Source organism: Thamnophis elegans, chromosome Z (genome assembly GCF_009769535.1).
Source record: "Thamnophis elegans isolate rThaEle1 chromosome Z, rThaEle1.pri, whole genome shotgun sequence".
Lineage (NCBI taxonomy): Eukaryota > Metazoa > Chordata > Lepidosauria > Squamata > Colubridae > Thamnophis > Thamnophis elegans.
Genome location: NC_045558.1, coordinates 2,684,989 through 2,700,937, shown reverse-complemented (window position 1 = coordinate 2,700,937; position 15,949 = coordinate 2,684,989). Strand labels below are relative to the sequence as shown.

The 15,949-nt window shown below is 44.8% G+C and overlaps 1 protein-coding gene across 1 annotated transcript; it reads left to right on the top strand.

Annotated features, from left to right (window-relative positions):
• The first annotated feature begins 7,381 nt into the window (after positions 1–7,381).
• LOC116520617 (cathelicidin-related peptide Oh-Cath-like) lies at positions 7,382–13,137 on the top strand. The gene is made up of 5 exons (XM_032234883.1): positions 7,382–7,567; positions 7,897–8,004; positions 8,707–8,772; positions 8,878–8,973; positions 13,027–13,137. Exons 1-5 carry the CDS (start codon positions 7,382–7,384, stop codon positions 13,135–13,137), a joined length of 567 nt encoding a protein of 188 aa, XP_032090774.1.
• Positions 13,138–15,949: the final 2,812 nt, after the last annotated feature.

Genomic DNA, 15,949 nt, shown 5'->3' with positions numbered 1-15,949 from the left:
TCACCACCTTCAATATACACTAAATGAATGTGAATAAATAAATAAATAAATTTTTGAAACAAATAAATAAATACATAATTATGTATACATACCCACAAACAGAGATACAACGCAGTCTAGTTCGGATGTATATATGTACATGGTTAGAAAAAACTGGACTAATTTAATTTAATTCTAATTTAATTAGAATAGAATAGAATAGAATGCGATGGGATGGGATGGAATAGGAATAGGAATAGGAATAGGAATAGGAATAGGAATAGGAATAGGAATGGAATAGGAATAGAATAGAATAGAATAGAATAGAATAGAATGCGATGGGATGGGATGGAATAGAATAGGAATAGGAATAGGAATAGGAATAGGAATAGGAATAGAATAGAATAGAATAGGAATAGGAATAGGAATAGGAATGGAATAGGAATAGGAATAGGAATAGAATAGAATAGAATAGGAATAGGAATAGGAATGGAATAGGAATAGGAATAGAATAGGAATAGGAATAGGAATAGGAATAGGAATAGGAATAGGAATAGAATAGGAATAGGAATAGGAATAGGAATAGGAATAGGAATAGAATAGAATAGAATAGGAATAGGAATAGGAATAGAATAGAATAGGAATAGGAATAGGAATAGGAATAGAATAGGAATAGAATAGGAATAGGAATAGGAATAGGAATAGGAATAGGAATAGGAATAGGAATAGGAATAGAATAGAATAGGAATAGGAATAGGAATAGGAATAGGAATAGGAATGGAATAGGAATAGAATAGAATAGAATAGGAATAGGAATAGGAATGGAATAGGAATAGGAATAGAATAGGAATAGGAATAGGAATAGGAATAGGAATAGGAATAGGAATAGAATAGGAATAGGAATAGGAATAGGAATAGAATAGAATAGAATAGGAATAGGAATAGAATAGAATAGGAATAGGAATAGGAATAGGAATAGGAATAGGAATAGGAATAGGAATAGGAATAGGAATAGGAATAGAATAGAATAGGAATAGGAATAGGAATAGGAATGGAATAGAATTATTTATTGGCCAAGCGTGATTGGACACACAAGGAATTTGTCTTTGGTGCAGATGCTCTCTGTATGCATAAAGAAATGCAGGGATTAACTTAAGAACTGGGGCAAGAAAGGTCACAAAATGGGACAAAATTCACTTAAGAAATGTCTCACTTAGCAGCAGGAATTTTGATTATGGTCATAAGTTCGAGGACTACCTAAATTATTCCTGTCTTCTCTTTCCCCTTTTTCTCCTTTCTGCTTAAATAGTTTACAAGCAGCGTTTTTCCACCACCCAGTTGTTTTTAAGGCCGAGCAGTGACTCTGCTTGCTAAATTAAATAAGAGGAAGACAATTTCTAATGTCCTTGTATAAGGTCCCAAAAGTTTCCACTGAGACTCGAGGCTTGCAAAAAGAGGCAAGATTTTATTTTTAGCCAAAACAAAATACTGGTTGAAATTGTATCTGGAAAATGCAGACAACAATGCATGTAAGGAATAGCCCACACCTTAGAGAAGGTATGGCGTCCTTTTATACCTTCAGCTTAGTACACAATTCTGGGGGGCCCCCTGGCCCATGCCTTCCTTGTATCCCTGCATTGGTTGGGCACTAAGGAACAGGGGGGGGCTTAATGCTTAGCAAACAGAGGTATTAGCCTGGTGTAAACCTGCCAAGCTATGACATATTCCGTTCCAGGCACCAAGTTGTACAAAAAAATAACAAGATAGCAGGAATTCTTACAGGAGCGAAATGGCAATTTATTATTTATGTCCCTTCAATTAATTATTTTAATCTTTGAATGCAAGAACTCCTGAGAGTTTGCCAGTCCTTTATGCAAAAAAAACAAGGCCAGGAACAGTGAGGTACTTGTCCATAACTTCTCACCTGTGCGGTTTTTTCCAAGTCTTCTCTTAACCAACTGAATTGATTGATCTCTCTTGTAATTATGTTCCCTTAAAACGCCGTTGAATCTTAGCCAAAACCTTAATGGAGTTTCCCTTTTGAGAAAGAGAAGTTCGCTCGCTTTAATCCTTTAATGCAGCCACGTATTTTGCAACAGCGACTCGGGGGGGGGGAGGGTAGGGGGGCAAGCTTCCAATTTAAAAGTTTATAAAAACAATCACCACAATGCACAACAGTTGCTACCAAGGACAACAGCAGCCGCAGTAATACATCAGCGCTCAACCGATGACTTCGCTTTTTTGTATGCTTTTTTAAAACCTACCTTTGTTGTTTTTTAAAAAATAATACAAAGCAGGTAGGTAATATTTATACCTCTTCCTATTTCCTGCACAACTACAACTTTTTGAAGGAATTCGAGGGAGGGGTAATAGTCCAAAGAGCTTAGCTTTCTTGCCTAAGGTAGGACTAGAACTCACTGTCTCCTGGTTTTTGGCCCAGCACCTTCCCGCCCCTACACCAAAGTGGCCAAGACATGTTTTTCTCTCTAGTGCTACTTAAGACTTCCTCCCTGTTGTAACTTTAAGAACAGGGCTCCTTTCCAAGGGGTCACAATTTCTTTATCTGTTGTTTTTTAGTTTCCATGGCCTCCAATCACACAATGAGGGTGGTGCATAAAGATCGATATCCACAATGGCAAACAATCACCCAGCTAAACAATCCATCTCAATCACAAGCCCCCACCGACAGCAGCCTTCACCCCACTGCCTGCCCTATGGCCACGGGAGAGGGGGAGGAAGTTGCCGGAAATGCGGAACCTGTCGAGGGTCTAGCACGGTTAGGAGCATCTGGATTTTTTTGGGGGGTAGGGGAGGTATTTCACAGTCCAGGTGCTGCCTCAGAGAAGACAAAGGGTTTTTGGTCATTGCTTGACAAAAAGGGCCCAGAACCTGCCCTACCTCTCATATCTGGCGGGGCGAACAGAAACCACGGGAGAAATGCAATCCTGCCTATAGACCGGCCCTATGCCTTTTTTACTTTTCCCTTTATTTGTATGCCGCCCTTTTCCCTGGGGGGACTCAGAGCGGCTCACAATTCAGGGGGAGGGAAGGACAAACAAGTTACAAACATGAAGACAATACATCGTTAAAAAAAGCGCAACAGTCATACTATTCGAGTGGGGTTGAAGTCTTTAGCCCCAGGCCTGTCGGGACAGCCAGGACTTAAGGGCTACGCGGAAGGTCTGGAGGGTGGTGAGGGTCCTAATCTCCACGGGGAGTTCGTTCCAAAGGGACGGAGCAGCCACCGAGAAGGCCCTCCTCCGGGTAGTTGCCAGTTTGCACTGGCTAGAAGATGGGATTCGGAGGAGGCCTAATCGATGCGATCGAATCGGTCTGGTGGAGGTGATTGGCAGTAGGCGGTCTCTCAAGTACCCAGGCCCACTACCATGAAGGGCTTTATAGGTGATAAGTAGCACCTTGAAGCGCACCCGGAGATCAACAGGTAGCCAGCGCAGCTCGCGGAGGATAGGTGTTACGTGGGTGAACCGAGGTGCACCCACAATCGCTCGCGTGGCCGCGTTCTGGACTAGCTGGAGTCGCCGAATGCTCTTCAAGGGCAGCCCCATGTAGAGCACATTCAAATATTCCAGCCTAGAGGTCACATGCCATGGGGACAATCCGCCTCCTAAATTGCTGGTTCAACATTCTGGCTCCCCACTCCGGAATCTGTGGGTTTGTACTGATAATAGAAGAATAGCAATAGCAATAGCAGTTAGACTTATATACCACTTCATGGGGCTTTCAGCCCTCTCTAAGCGGTTTTTACAGAGTCAGCATATTGCCCCCAACAACAATCCGGGTCCTCATTTTACCCACCTCGGAAGGATGGAAGGCTTAGTCAACCCTGAGCCGGTGGGATTTGAACAGCCGAACTGCAGAACTGCAGTCAGCTGAAGTAGCCTGCAGTGCTGCATTTAAGCACTGCGCCACCTCGGCTCTAGAACAGAGTTGGAAGGGACCTTGGGAGGGTCTTCTAATCCAGCCCCCTGCTCAGGCAGGATGCCGGTATACAAAATCATGGAATCACAGGCTGGGAAGGGGACCTTGGAGGTCTTCCAGTCCAACCTCCAGCTGAAGAATTACTCAAATATAACTCTGTAGTATTTGTACTCTGTAATATTTCAGGACAACGGAGTCAACTAATGCTTGGCTCTTGCTGAAAGTTAGCTAACGATCAGAGCTAACGAAGGGTTTGGACTTAAGTTTGCTTACCAGAGGTAGTATCCAGCCGGTTCGATCCGGTTCAGCCAAACCGGTAGTGGAAATCGCGGACCCACCCACCCACCCACCTTGCCTCTATGCCGTCCTATTTAGGCATGTGTTCAAGCCGTGTGCATGCGTGCAAGCCACGCGCATACGAGCAAAGCACATGCATGGAAGTCCGAGCACCTGTGAGGACTCACACTTTCGAATCAGTAGGGGAAGTAAGTGAACCCTACCCTGATTATGACTACATATTGAGTCCAGATTTTATGTTTGCCTAGAGTTTTTTTTTTATTTTTTCCTTTCAAGTACATTCACCAATATACATTCTTGCAAATACTATTAACATTTATCACTCTCTTCTTACAAATATAGCGATGAAAGAAATGTCCTTCTGGGTTCGGCTCCAAGTGGGGGAAAAGACCCTGGAGACATGGAGATGCTGAAAGTCCCTGATTTTATGCCCTCTCTGGCCTTTGATCTTGAGCTTGTATTCTGATTGGTTGTCAGAATCCCATGGGGCCTTGCAGGGGCAACTCTCTAGGCTGGCTTTTGAATCCAGGTTTGGTTGAGTTCTCAGATGCCATGTGGTCAGTTGGGGCCAATATTATCATGCTTTTCTGTAGCCGAAGTGGAGAAGTCTTTATTATGTAAAGTGGACTAGCTCGGCCTTCTTAATGGCCCATTGACAAAGTGTGGATGGGCAGGAAGCTACAGGCAGCTATTCTGTCTTTTAAAACATGTTTCTTTCTTTTCACATCCAGGGAAATATTCTGCCTTTTCAATATTTCCTAGGATATTTCATTTTTCTGGGAGAGGGCTGGGTGATAAACTTCCTACAATATAGAAAGCACAGTGGGGGGTCACTTTCTTGCCCCCCAGTATCCCCATCTTATTTTGCAACAGCCTTGCTCCTTCCTTCTTCTCAACCTCCTTTCTCTACCTTCTTCTTTCTTCCTCTTTTCTTCTTCCCCTCTTCCCACCCCCCCCCACTCCTCCTCTCTCCTCCTCCTTCTTACCCTCTCTCCTACTCTTACTTCCCCTCCCTTCCTTCCTCTGCTTTGCCCTTTCTTCCTTCCCCTCCTCATCCTCCCTCTTTTTCTGCTTGCTTATTTTCTTTCTCTGATGGATTCTTGGGGTGGCATTCCAGTGTGTCCAGACTGATGCCCCTCTTCACCCCCCAGATTCTGCCATCCCTTCTCCTACATGGGTGTCTTGCTAAAATAACCCAGAAGTAAACTTGAGTCCCAAGGAAGACTTGACTTAATTATGCTTGGAGAAGCCTTGACAATTACCTTTAAAAGTAAAATAAAAACTGAAACTTAGTTAAATCCAGTGGTAATAGGTATAGTTAAATAAAAATTGACAATGATAGTAATGTATACAATGTTGAGCTGTTATGATAAGTAATAATTGGATATGAGAAGGGAAGCTTAGAAATATTTTTGGACTATATATAAAGATTATTAATAACAATAATAATAAAAAAAATAAAACTAGATACAGTTAAGTTTTAACTAATAGGGGGAAAATGTTATGATATAGGATATAGTTAAATAGTTAAAGAAAGGATAATGATAATAAATTATATACATGGAGGATTAGAAAATTTTGGTATCAAATATTATGGATGTTTAGCTAAAACAGGATATGAGGATTTAATGTTAAGGGAGGATTTTACAAATAAGTAAATGAAATGCCAGCATGTGGTTATGTAATAAATCTTGGTATACTTAAGGATGAAGGATGCTTAAATAACTATAGTCAAATAAAAGTGGAGGTATGATGAGGTTAATATAGTAAATATTTGAGTTAAGATATTTGAATTAATATGAATTAAGCTTGATGACGGCAGAAGAGATGCACAAAAGCCTTTTGTAACCAGCTGATACATTTTATACAATATGTAAAGAAGGAGGAGTTGTATGTTTGTTTTGAAAATAAATAAATAAAAAATATAATAAAATAAAAAACTGGAGCCTTTGAAGACTCGCAACCCAAAATCCACACATCTAAAACCTGCCAGGAAAGTTCTCAACAGATTTCAGAAGCTGCCAGGGGAGAATTTACCACCAGAATTCACCCTGAAAAAATAAGGGTGGTGGGATAATAAATTGGAGGCTGCAAAGAAGGCGGGGGGGGGGGAAGAATAGATAGCCCTTGAAGAGCATTCGGAGACTTCAACTCGTCCAGAACGCAGCCGCGCGAGCGATCGTGGGTGCACCTCGGTACACCCACGTCACACCTATCCTCCGCGAGCTGCACTGGCTACCGATCGGTCTCCAGATACGCTTCAAAGTGCTAGTCGTCACTTATAAGGCCCTTCATGGTATTGGACCTGGGTACTTGAGAGACCGCCTGCTGCCAATTACCTCCCACAGACCCGTTAGATCTCACTGGGTTGGCCTCCTCCGGGTGCCATCTACTGGCCAATGCCATCTGGCTACCACCCGGGGGAGGGCCTTCTCTGTGGCAGCTCCGGCCCTCTGGAATGAACTCCCCGCAGGGATCCGGACCCTCACCTCTCTCCAGGCCTTCCGAAAAGCCGTCAAAACTTGGCTTTGCCGGCAGGCCTGGGGGGTGATGAGTTCCCTCCCCTCTCGACTTGTGTGGTTGTGTGCCTCTTGCTTATTTTAATTATCTGTATTTCGTTTTATGTTCCCCTTTTTTCCCCTTTTGAATTGTTCGCCGCCCTGAGTCCTTCCCGGAGAAGGGCGGCATACAAATAATAAAATTCAATTCAATTCAATAACAGCGAGGGGAGAAGGTCAGCCACACAGCCACCAATGCTGCCGGTTGTCACAGGGAACCTGGAAAGTGCCAAAGAGGGAAGATCCTGCACCATGATTGAAGGTCTCCTACTGTGAATTCACACCTTGGCATCCATCCCTGACCCTCCTGGGTGGAAGGGAAAAAAAATGGAGGTGATTATAATCTACACCGATCCCTCTCTGTATGGGTCCTGCACCTGTTTCTTTATTCTCCAGTTTCCCACCTCAACAAAACGGCTCCTCTTTTGTTTCCCGTCCCCCCCCCCCCCCAAGAAGACCGTGCAGGAAGGACTTCAGAAAATGCAGTCGGAGGGGAACTTGGCCGCCAGCCAGAGAACGTACGACCTGCGGTATCAGGAGATAAAAAGGAGGAGACCTGTTCCTGGCGACCACATCAGCTGTGGACCTCCACGGTAGAAGAACCAACGATGGAAGGGAGCTTCTGGAAGACCTGGCTGGTGGTTGGAGCGCTTCTGGTCTTCGGGTGCTCCTCGCTGCCACATAAGCCCTTGACCTATGAGAAGGCTGTGGACCTCGCGGTGGCCATCTACAATAGCAAAGCAGGGGAAGACTGTGTATATCGTCTCCTGGAGGCTCTTGCTGAGCCTCAGTGGGTACGTCACTCTTCAGTTCAGGTCCACTGAGGGCTTGTTTTAGAGCCTTTGGTAGAGAAGACTCATCCCTGATGGGCAGCAGATCTGAGACTGCTGGTGAGCTTGTGAGAAAGGGGGGAATCCAGCCATCCTGTCCTCCTAGCATGGAGCTCTTCAAGAGCCTTCATCTACGGTCAGCCAGGATGATGGGCATGGAGTTTCTGAAACCAGCACGGATTCTGGTATGTAGCCACATTCGTTGGCTACCTCAAGAGTCATTCAGAAATAATTCCAATGTGAACTGGGAGAAGGTGTAGGTGGCCTTCAAACTAACCATCTGTTTGTTTCAGGATCCTATTTCCGATAGCCACGAAGAGTTGAACTTCACCATCAAGGAGACCATGTGCCTGTTGGAAGATGTGGTTTTCTTCGATGAATGTGACTTCAAAGAAGACGGGGTGAGTGATGGATGCCAATGATCTATTATAGATGGAGACATGGCCAATGGGACTTCTGTGGGACCTTCCTGGCAGAGCTGAAACTGGGTCTCCATCCCAAGTGGGCTGGAGAAAGAACTTATTTAAACTGCCTTTTTTCTCTTCCACCTTTGTCCTGAAGGACATTCTTCCCCTAGGTTCTCCAAGTCAACTCTTAGCTCCGCCACCACGGATGGAGAAGGGACCCAACTCTTGAACCCTTCAGGAATGGCTTCCTGTTTCCCCAAAAGTTGCACGGAGAGAGAGAGGGACTGAGGTTGAACCGGCTTAGTTTGTCTGACAATGTTGGAAGGACACGGTTGAAGCAACCCAAGGTTCCTCCTTAGGAAACCAGATGGTGGCCTCCATGTAATCAATTATGGGAGATATCTGGAATCTCAGCTGTCTTTTTTCTGTTGGATCCAATCTGAGTCAGTCACCAGGTCCAGAGATTAAAGTCTTCCAAGCTTTCAGATTCGTGCTGGAAGTCGTCTTCAGGGAATTTTTCTTTCTCTCTCTCTCTCCACATTCTGGATAGAGAGAAGTTCCTTGAGGATGGTCTCCATCAAAGGCCCAAAAGCTCAAAAGAACTACAATGTCCAGCCCTGGTGACTGATCAGATTCGACAACATTATCTCGGGACACGTCTATCCGCTTTCATGCATGCATTTTTCTCCTCTGCAGGTGGTCAGGCAATGTACTGGCTACTACTACTTTGATGAGAGGCCTCCAGTGGTTGTACTCACTTGTGTAGTTGTGGCTGGAATGGAGGAGGAGAAAGGAGAAGAAGTGGGGAAGAAGGAGGAGGAGAAGCAGGAGGAGAAGAAGGAGGAGGAGAACCAAGCCAGGAACAAGGAGGAGAAGGAGGAGAAGAAGGAAGAGGAAGAGGAGGAGAAGAAGGAAGAAGGGAAGGAAGCAGAGAAACAGGAGGAGAAGGAGGAGGAGGAGAAGGTAAGAACTCAGTGTGATGCATGGGGCCTCCTGCCATGAGCCTGAAACCTAGAAGGAAGGTTGAACCATTTGCAAGGGGGAGGAGACCCCGTCTCAGCTGAGGTCCTACATTTGCCACATCTTTTAGAGAGGAGATTCCACCTCAGTGGCATCTCCCAAGCTTTGGCTCCCCCTGAACTAACATGTTGAGATATGCTGGAAACACAATTAAGTCATTTCTGGAAACCATAGAAATTTGTAGCTCAGAGCTGAACTAAACAGGTCCTTGGTGCTCTCCAAGCTTGGTGGGTTTCTTCCACATGTTTCATGACCCAACTAGGGAACGTCATCAGGGCTAGAAGGGAGGGAGGGTTTGAAGGGAGGAGGAGGAAGGAAGGGAGGGAGGAAGGAACGAGCAACCTGCCAAGTGTTGAGACATGCTGTGGAAATATAATTAAGTAATTTGTGAAATTCATAGCTCAGAGCTGAACTATCAAATCCTTGATGCTCTCCAAGCCGGGTGGTTTCCTGGAGGACGTTTTATGACCCAGCTAGGGAACATCATCAGTGCTAGAAGGGAGGGAGGGTTTGAAAGGAGGAGGGGAAGCAGGAGCAGGAGGAGGACGAGGAAGACATCTACTTAGGGGGTCCTTATTCTCCAAGCTGGGTGGTTTTCTCGCAGACGTTTCATGACCCAACTAGGGAACGTCACCAGTGCTAGAAGGGAGGACGGTTTGAAAGGAGGAGGAAGAGGAGAAGGAGAAATAATAAGAGAAGGAAGTTAGAAGGAGGCTCTACGCCACATGTTTTAGAGGGGAAATTCCACTTATGGATATCGCTCAAGCAGCTTTGATTCCCCCGGGAACCATTAACCCGCCCACTGTTGATATATTAAACATAAACACTGTTGACTTAAACATAATTAAGTCATTTCTGGAAAGCCATAAAATTTATCTTCCTCTTTCTCATAGTTCTCCGATTTGAGGATTTAGGCTTTGAAGACGGAGGTCTTCTCGAAAGGGGAGGGAGAAGCACCTTGAGGAAATAACTCGATTCAAAGTGCTTCTTTTAAAGTGGGGGGGGGGGAGAGGGTGGGAAAAGAGAGGCTTGGTTGTTTTGCAAGATTGTGCAAACGTATTTTCTGCTTCCTGCATTCCAGTTTCTGAAACTGAAAGTTCTGTGTTTGAGCTTAAGTCACATCCATCGTTTCCCCGTGTCCCAGAAACGGGCAGAATTCCCTTCTCGAAGCAACCCTGCCCTTCTCAAAAAAAATAATGCCATTTTTCATCTGTGTTTCTCAAATCACATCAGTCACGTAGTCTCCAAAGGGCCCAGAAGGGAAGAAAAGAAACGGTGGATGGAAATTAATCAAAGAGGGAAGCAACTTGGAACTAGGGAGAAATGTTCTCTTTTTACAGAGGAGACTGGGCAGCCACTTGTCTGGAAAAGCATAGGGCTGTGATGGAGAACCTATGGCATCTATACCACAGGTGGCACAAGGAGTGAAGTGCTGCCCTGTCAGCTCTGGCGCCCGCTGATTTTTTAGCCTTGATTTTCTGCTGTTTTTCGCCCTCCGGAAGCTTCCCTAAAGCCTCCGGAAGACAAAAAAAATCACCCAAGTCGCAAACTGGAAGTTTGGGGACGTGGGTGGGGGAGGCCAGGGGGGGTTAGAAGAGGCCGTTTTTGCCCTCCTCAGGCTCCAAGAAAGCTGTGTGTGCAGGGCATGTGCAGGGGGCACGGCGTGGGACGGGCATTAAATTACGGGATGGAACATGTGAGTGCACACATATATTTTGGCACCCCAGGCGAAAAAGATTCGCCATCACTGCTGTGGGGTTTCTTGCTGGAGCAGGAGGCTGGACTAGAAGACCTCTCCAAGGTCCCTTCCAACTGCTATTCTGTCCCAACAATGAAAACAATTAACCAGGGGGACTCTTTGCCACCAGAAGCTGTGGGTGCTCCAACGCTTAAGAAGAGACCGGGGCAATCATTTGTCTGAAATTGCACAGGTTCTGGACTAGGACATAGAATAATAAGAGTTTGAAGGGACCTTGGAGGTCTTCTAGTCCAGGCGCGGGAGACCCTGTACCATGCGAGTCTAGTGGTAACCCTGTGTCTTTTTGAAAGCCTCCACTGATGGAGTACCCACAAGCTCTGAAGGGAAGCTATTCCATGGGCTGATTGGTCTCTCACCGTTAGGGAACGTCTTCTTAATTCCAAGTTGCTTCTCTCCTAGCTTGGGTTCTCAATCATGATTTCTTCCCTTGTCTTGCCTTCAGGTGCTTTGGAAAATAGTCTGACACCCCCCCCCACCCCTCTTCTTTGTAGCAGCCCTTCAAATATTGGAAGACTGCTATCATGCTTCCCCCTCCCCACACCCCATGTCCTTCTTTTCATTAAGACTAGACCAGGGAAGGAGAACCTTTTTCTAAGGGCGTGCCAAAACCGTTCTTCATATGTTTTAGCCTCCAGTCCCCTAATCGTCTTTGTTGCTCTTCTCTGCACTCTTTCTAGAGTCTCCACATCTTTTTTTTACGTCATGGCGACCAAAACTGGACGCCGTATTCCAAGTGTGGCCTCACCAAGGCATTATCAAGTGGTATTAACCCTTCACGTGATCTTGATTCCATCCCTCGGTTGATGCAGCCTAGAACTGTGTTGGCTTTTTTGGCAGCTGCTGCACACGGCTGGCTCCTATTTAAACGGTTGTCCACTAGGACTCCAAGATCCCCCCCACAGTTACTACTATTGAGCAAGGTGCCACCTATACTGTACCTGTGCATTTCATTTTTCTTGCCTAAATGTAGAACCTTACTCTTTTCACCATTGAATTTCATTTTATTAGATAGTGCCCAATGTTCAAGTTTGTCAAGATCCTTCTGCATCTTGAGCCTTAAGTCTTCTGGCGTGTCGGCTATTCCTGCCAGCTTGGTGTCATCTGCAAATTTGATGAGTTCCCCATTTATCCCCTCATCCAGATCATTGATGAAGATGTTGAAGAGTCCTGGGCCTAAAACAGAGCCTTGGGGTCCCCCACTGCATCCTTCCCTCCATGTAGATGCAGTTCCATTGAGGACTATACATTGAGTGCGGTTGGTCAACCAGTTACGAATCCATCTGGCGGTGATGCTGTCCAACCCACATTCTTCTACTTTATCTAGTAGTAGGTTATGGTCTACCTTATCAAATGCCTTACTGAAGTCCAGGTAAACTATATTGACGGCATTCCTCTGGTCCACTAATTTTATCACTTTGTCGAAGAACGCAATAAGATTAGTCTGGCATGATCTGTTTTTAACAAATCCATGTTGGCTACTAGTTATAACTATATTTGTTTACAGATGTTCGCAGATCTGTTTTATTATTATTATTATTATTTTTCCCCAGTATCTTCCCAGGTACTGATGTTAGGCTGATTGGTCTGTAGTTTCCTGGGTCTGTATCCCCCCCCCCCCCGTTTTTTTGAAGATGGGAACCACATCTGTCCTTTCCCAATCCTCAGGTAATTCCCTGAGGGGTGCTCCGGGGTTTTTGAAGGGTACGATGCATAGTTCCATTGAGTTCTGTTGATTAGAAGACCTCCAAGGCCTCTTCCAATTCTGTAATTCTGTATTCTGCACAGACAGCCCCCAACTTACAAGAGTTTGTTTAGTGACCGTTCAAAGTTACGACGGCACTGGGAAACGTGACTCGTGACCCCGTTTGATGCTTACAATCATGGCAACATCCCAATGGCCACATGATCCAAATTCAGATGTTCATATTTGTGACGGCCGCAGTGTCCTGGGCAGGGTGTCACATGATTCCCCTTTTTGTGACCTTCTGACCAGCAAAGTCCATGCGGATTCACTTAACAACCAGGTTACTCGTCTATCAAACACAGCAATTCGCATATCCACTGTTGGCAGGAAGAGTCGTCAAGTGGGGGCAAAGCTCGCTTAATAAAATGTCTCGCTCAACAGCAGAAACGTTGGGGTCGTAAGTCGAGGACTATTCTGAACGTGCCTTGCTTTTCGCCCTGGTTGCTGGGGGAACCAGCCCTAGACCAACAACCGCTTCTCTCTTCCCTTCTAGGATCAGCCGAAACGGGAGAAGAGATTCCTCAGAGTTTTCAGAAAGCTGAAGAAAGGGCTTAAGAAACTCTTCAAGAGAAAGAAGGTGGTCGCCGGATACGTCACCGCCTAAGAGAAGATCCGGAGGGATCCCGTCTCAGATCTCCGATGAGGGCGATCTCTCTCCAATTTCCACCCCGCTCCCCCTTAGACCTACATTGGGGGGGGGGACCGTGGAGAACGTCAATCAGATACGAGCTTGGTCAATGATTGTATAAATTCAAATCTGCAATAGAACATAAAGTCTGAATTGAGGTGGGGAGGAAACGATTGCAGCACGGAGAAGAGAAATAGTTTAGGGAAATAGCGGGGGGAAATTGCAGAAATGTTCTTAAGGCAGCTTTTGTTTTAAGAACAAGATAATAAACGCTGAAACGAGGCAGAGCAAGGCTGTTTCTTGCAAAATGCAAATTGTCGAGAGGGAGTGGTGCTTTTTTTTTTACAACACTCGTGGGAATTCCTTCCTGATTTCTCTGGGTTAAATTTGGGGTTTCCAGTTTCCTCCCCTCCCCCTCAATATATCCCTCGTTTCTTCTTTTATCTCCCCTTTTATTTCCTTTGCTATGTTTAATCTCAGTTGGAGACTTTTCTTAGCCTTCCTCCTTCCTTTTTCTCTCTCCTCTCCTGCTTAAATTCTGATTTTGATTCTCATTCTGATTTTATTTTTAATTTCATTTATTTTAACTTTAACTTTAACTTAAACCCTTTAAATTTAACTTTAAAACTTTGATTTTAAAACTCTTAACTTTAAAACATTAACTTTAAAACTTTAACTTCAAAACTTTTGACTTTAATTTTTATTTATTTTTATTAAATGGATTCTTTGGAGAATTCCCCCACTCCCCTGTTTTCAAGACCGGGCAGCCCTTGTCATTTCTTGCCAGATGAAATAAGAAGGAGAAAGCAGCTAATTCACAGGTAGTTCTCCATTTATGACCAAAATTTCCATTGCTAAGTGAGGCACAAGTGAGTTTTGCCCTATTTAATATACTTTCTTGCCACAGTTATTAAGTGAATCACTGCATTGTTAGGTTAGTTACACGGTTGTTGAGTGAATCTGGCTTCCTGTCTGTCGGAAGGTCGCAAAAGGGGATTGTGTAACCCTGGATACTGAGACCGTCATAAATCTGAGTCAGTTGCCAAGCGCCTGAATTTTGATCAAGTGGCCACTTGAGTGTGAAAAATGATCATAAATCGGGTTTTTTTTTTTGCAATGCTGTTATTAACTTCGAATGGTCACAAAATCAATGGCCATAAGTTGAGGACCGCTTGTCTTCTTTTATGTCCGAATCTAGAAGTGCTGAAAAATAGCCACTTTTCTAAGGAAACATGAAACTGTGAACACCCAGCCAATGTCCAGTCCACAAATTCTCAACCGGGGCCTCGTCCAAACATCTATGATTGATTGATTGACAGATTAATCAGTTTTAGGATTGTGCTCCCGCAAACCATTGTGGAATCTTAGCCAACACCTGGGTAGAGTTTCCCTTTGTAATTTGATTGCTTTAATCCTTTAAATACCTCCACCTGTTTTGCAACAGCAACTCTGCGCAAAACGTCCAACTAAAACTTTACTAAACCAACAATCATCACAATGCATTCTGTTGCGGTCAAGGATAGCAGCAGTCACAACAACACAGAAGCACGCAACTCACAACCCCGCACTTTTAAAAAAGATTTTCTTTCTAAACTCTCTATCATTTCTATAAATCGCAAATTGAAACTAGCCTAGCACCTGGGAGACCATTATGACCCCCGCGTTATATATGAAGCGCCAGTTGGGTGACTCTGGGCCCGTCACCAGGAGATGGGAGTTCTAGTCCTGCCGTAGCCCTGAGTGCCAGCTGGGTGACCTTGGGCCTGTCCGTCTCTCTCAGGCCAACCCACATCACGGGGCTCTTGTTGTGGGGAAGATAAGAGGAAGAGGAGGAGGAGGAGGAGGAGGAGGAAGTATTCGCTGCCTTGCATTATATTTCTAAAAGACAACGAGGGCCAAATATAAATCAGTGGAAGAAAAAAGCAGATAATAAAACCAGGTGATCTCGTGAGAGGCGGATCCAAGGATTCCCCTTTTGGGTCTCCAGGTTCTGCCCAGAGTCATCACCAAATGCCCCCCCCCTCCCCGGTTGTGCTTCCCACCTGACACCGGCTGAGTTGTGAGCTTCCTCTTCTGGGAGGAGGACTTTCCCCACGAAGAAGGTCGGGTGACTCAGCGCCTATCCTCCTCCTCCTCCTCCTCCTCCTCTCCTCAGTTGGCCCCATCACAGAGGGTCTTACGACAACGGGAGGGGAGGGGGCCAACCGACAACCACCAGGCCTTGCACAATCAGAGTGCTTTGCGCAACTGTGTGGTGCCACAAGCGATGATGCTTGATGGTGGGTAAATATTTCTCTTCTGTCTCTCTCTCTCTTTCTATTTTTCTCTCTCACTTTCTCTCTCTCTGTCCCCCTCCCTCTATAGCTTTTATCTCTCTGTTCCTCTGTCTGATCTATCTATCTATCTATCTATCTATCTATCTATCTATCTATCTATCTATCTATCATCTATCTATCTATCTACCTACCTACCTACCTACCTACCTACCTACCTACTTACCTACCTATCATCTATCTATCTATCTATCTATCTATCTATCTATCTATCTATCTATCATCTATCTATCTATCTATCTATCTATCTATCTATCTATCTACCTACCTACCTACCTACCTACCTACCTACCTACCTACCTATCATCTATCTATCATCTAACTATCTATCTATCTATCTATCTATCTATCTATCTATCTATCTATCATCTATCTATCTACCTACCTACCTACTTACCTACCTATCATCTATCTATCTATCTATCTATCTATCTATCTATCTATCTATCTTATCT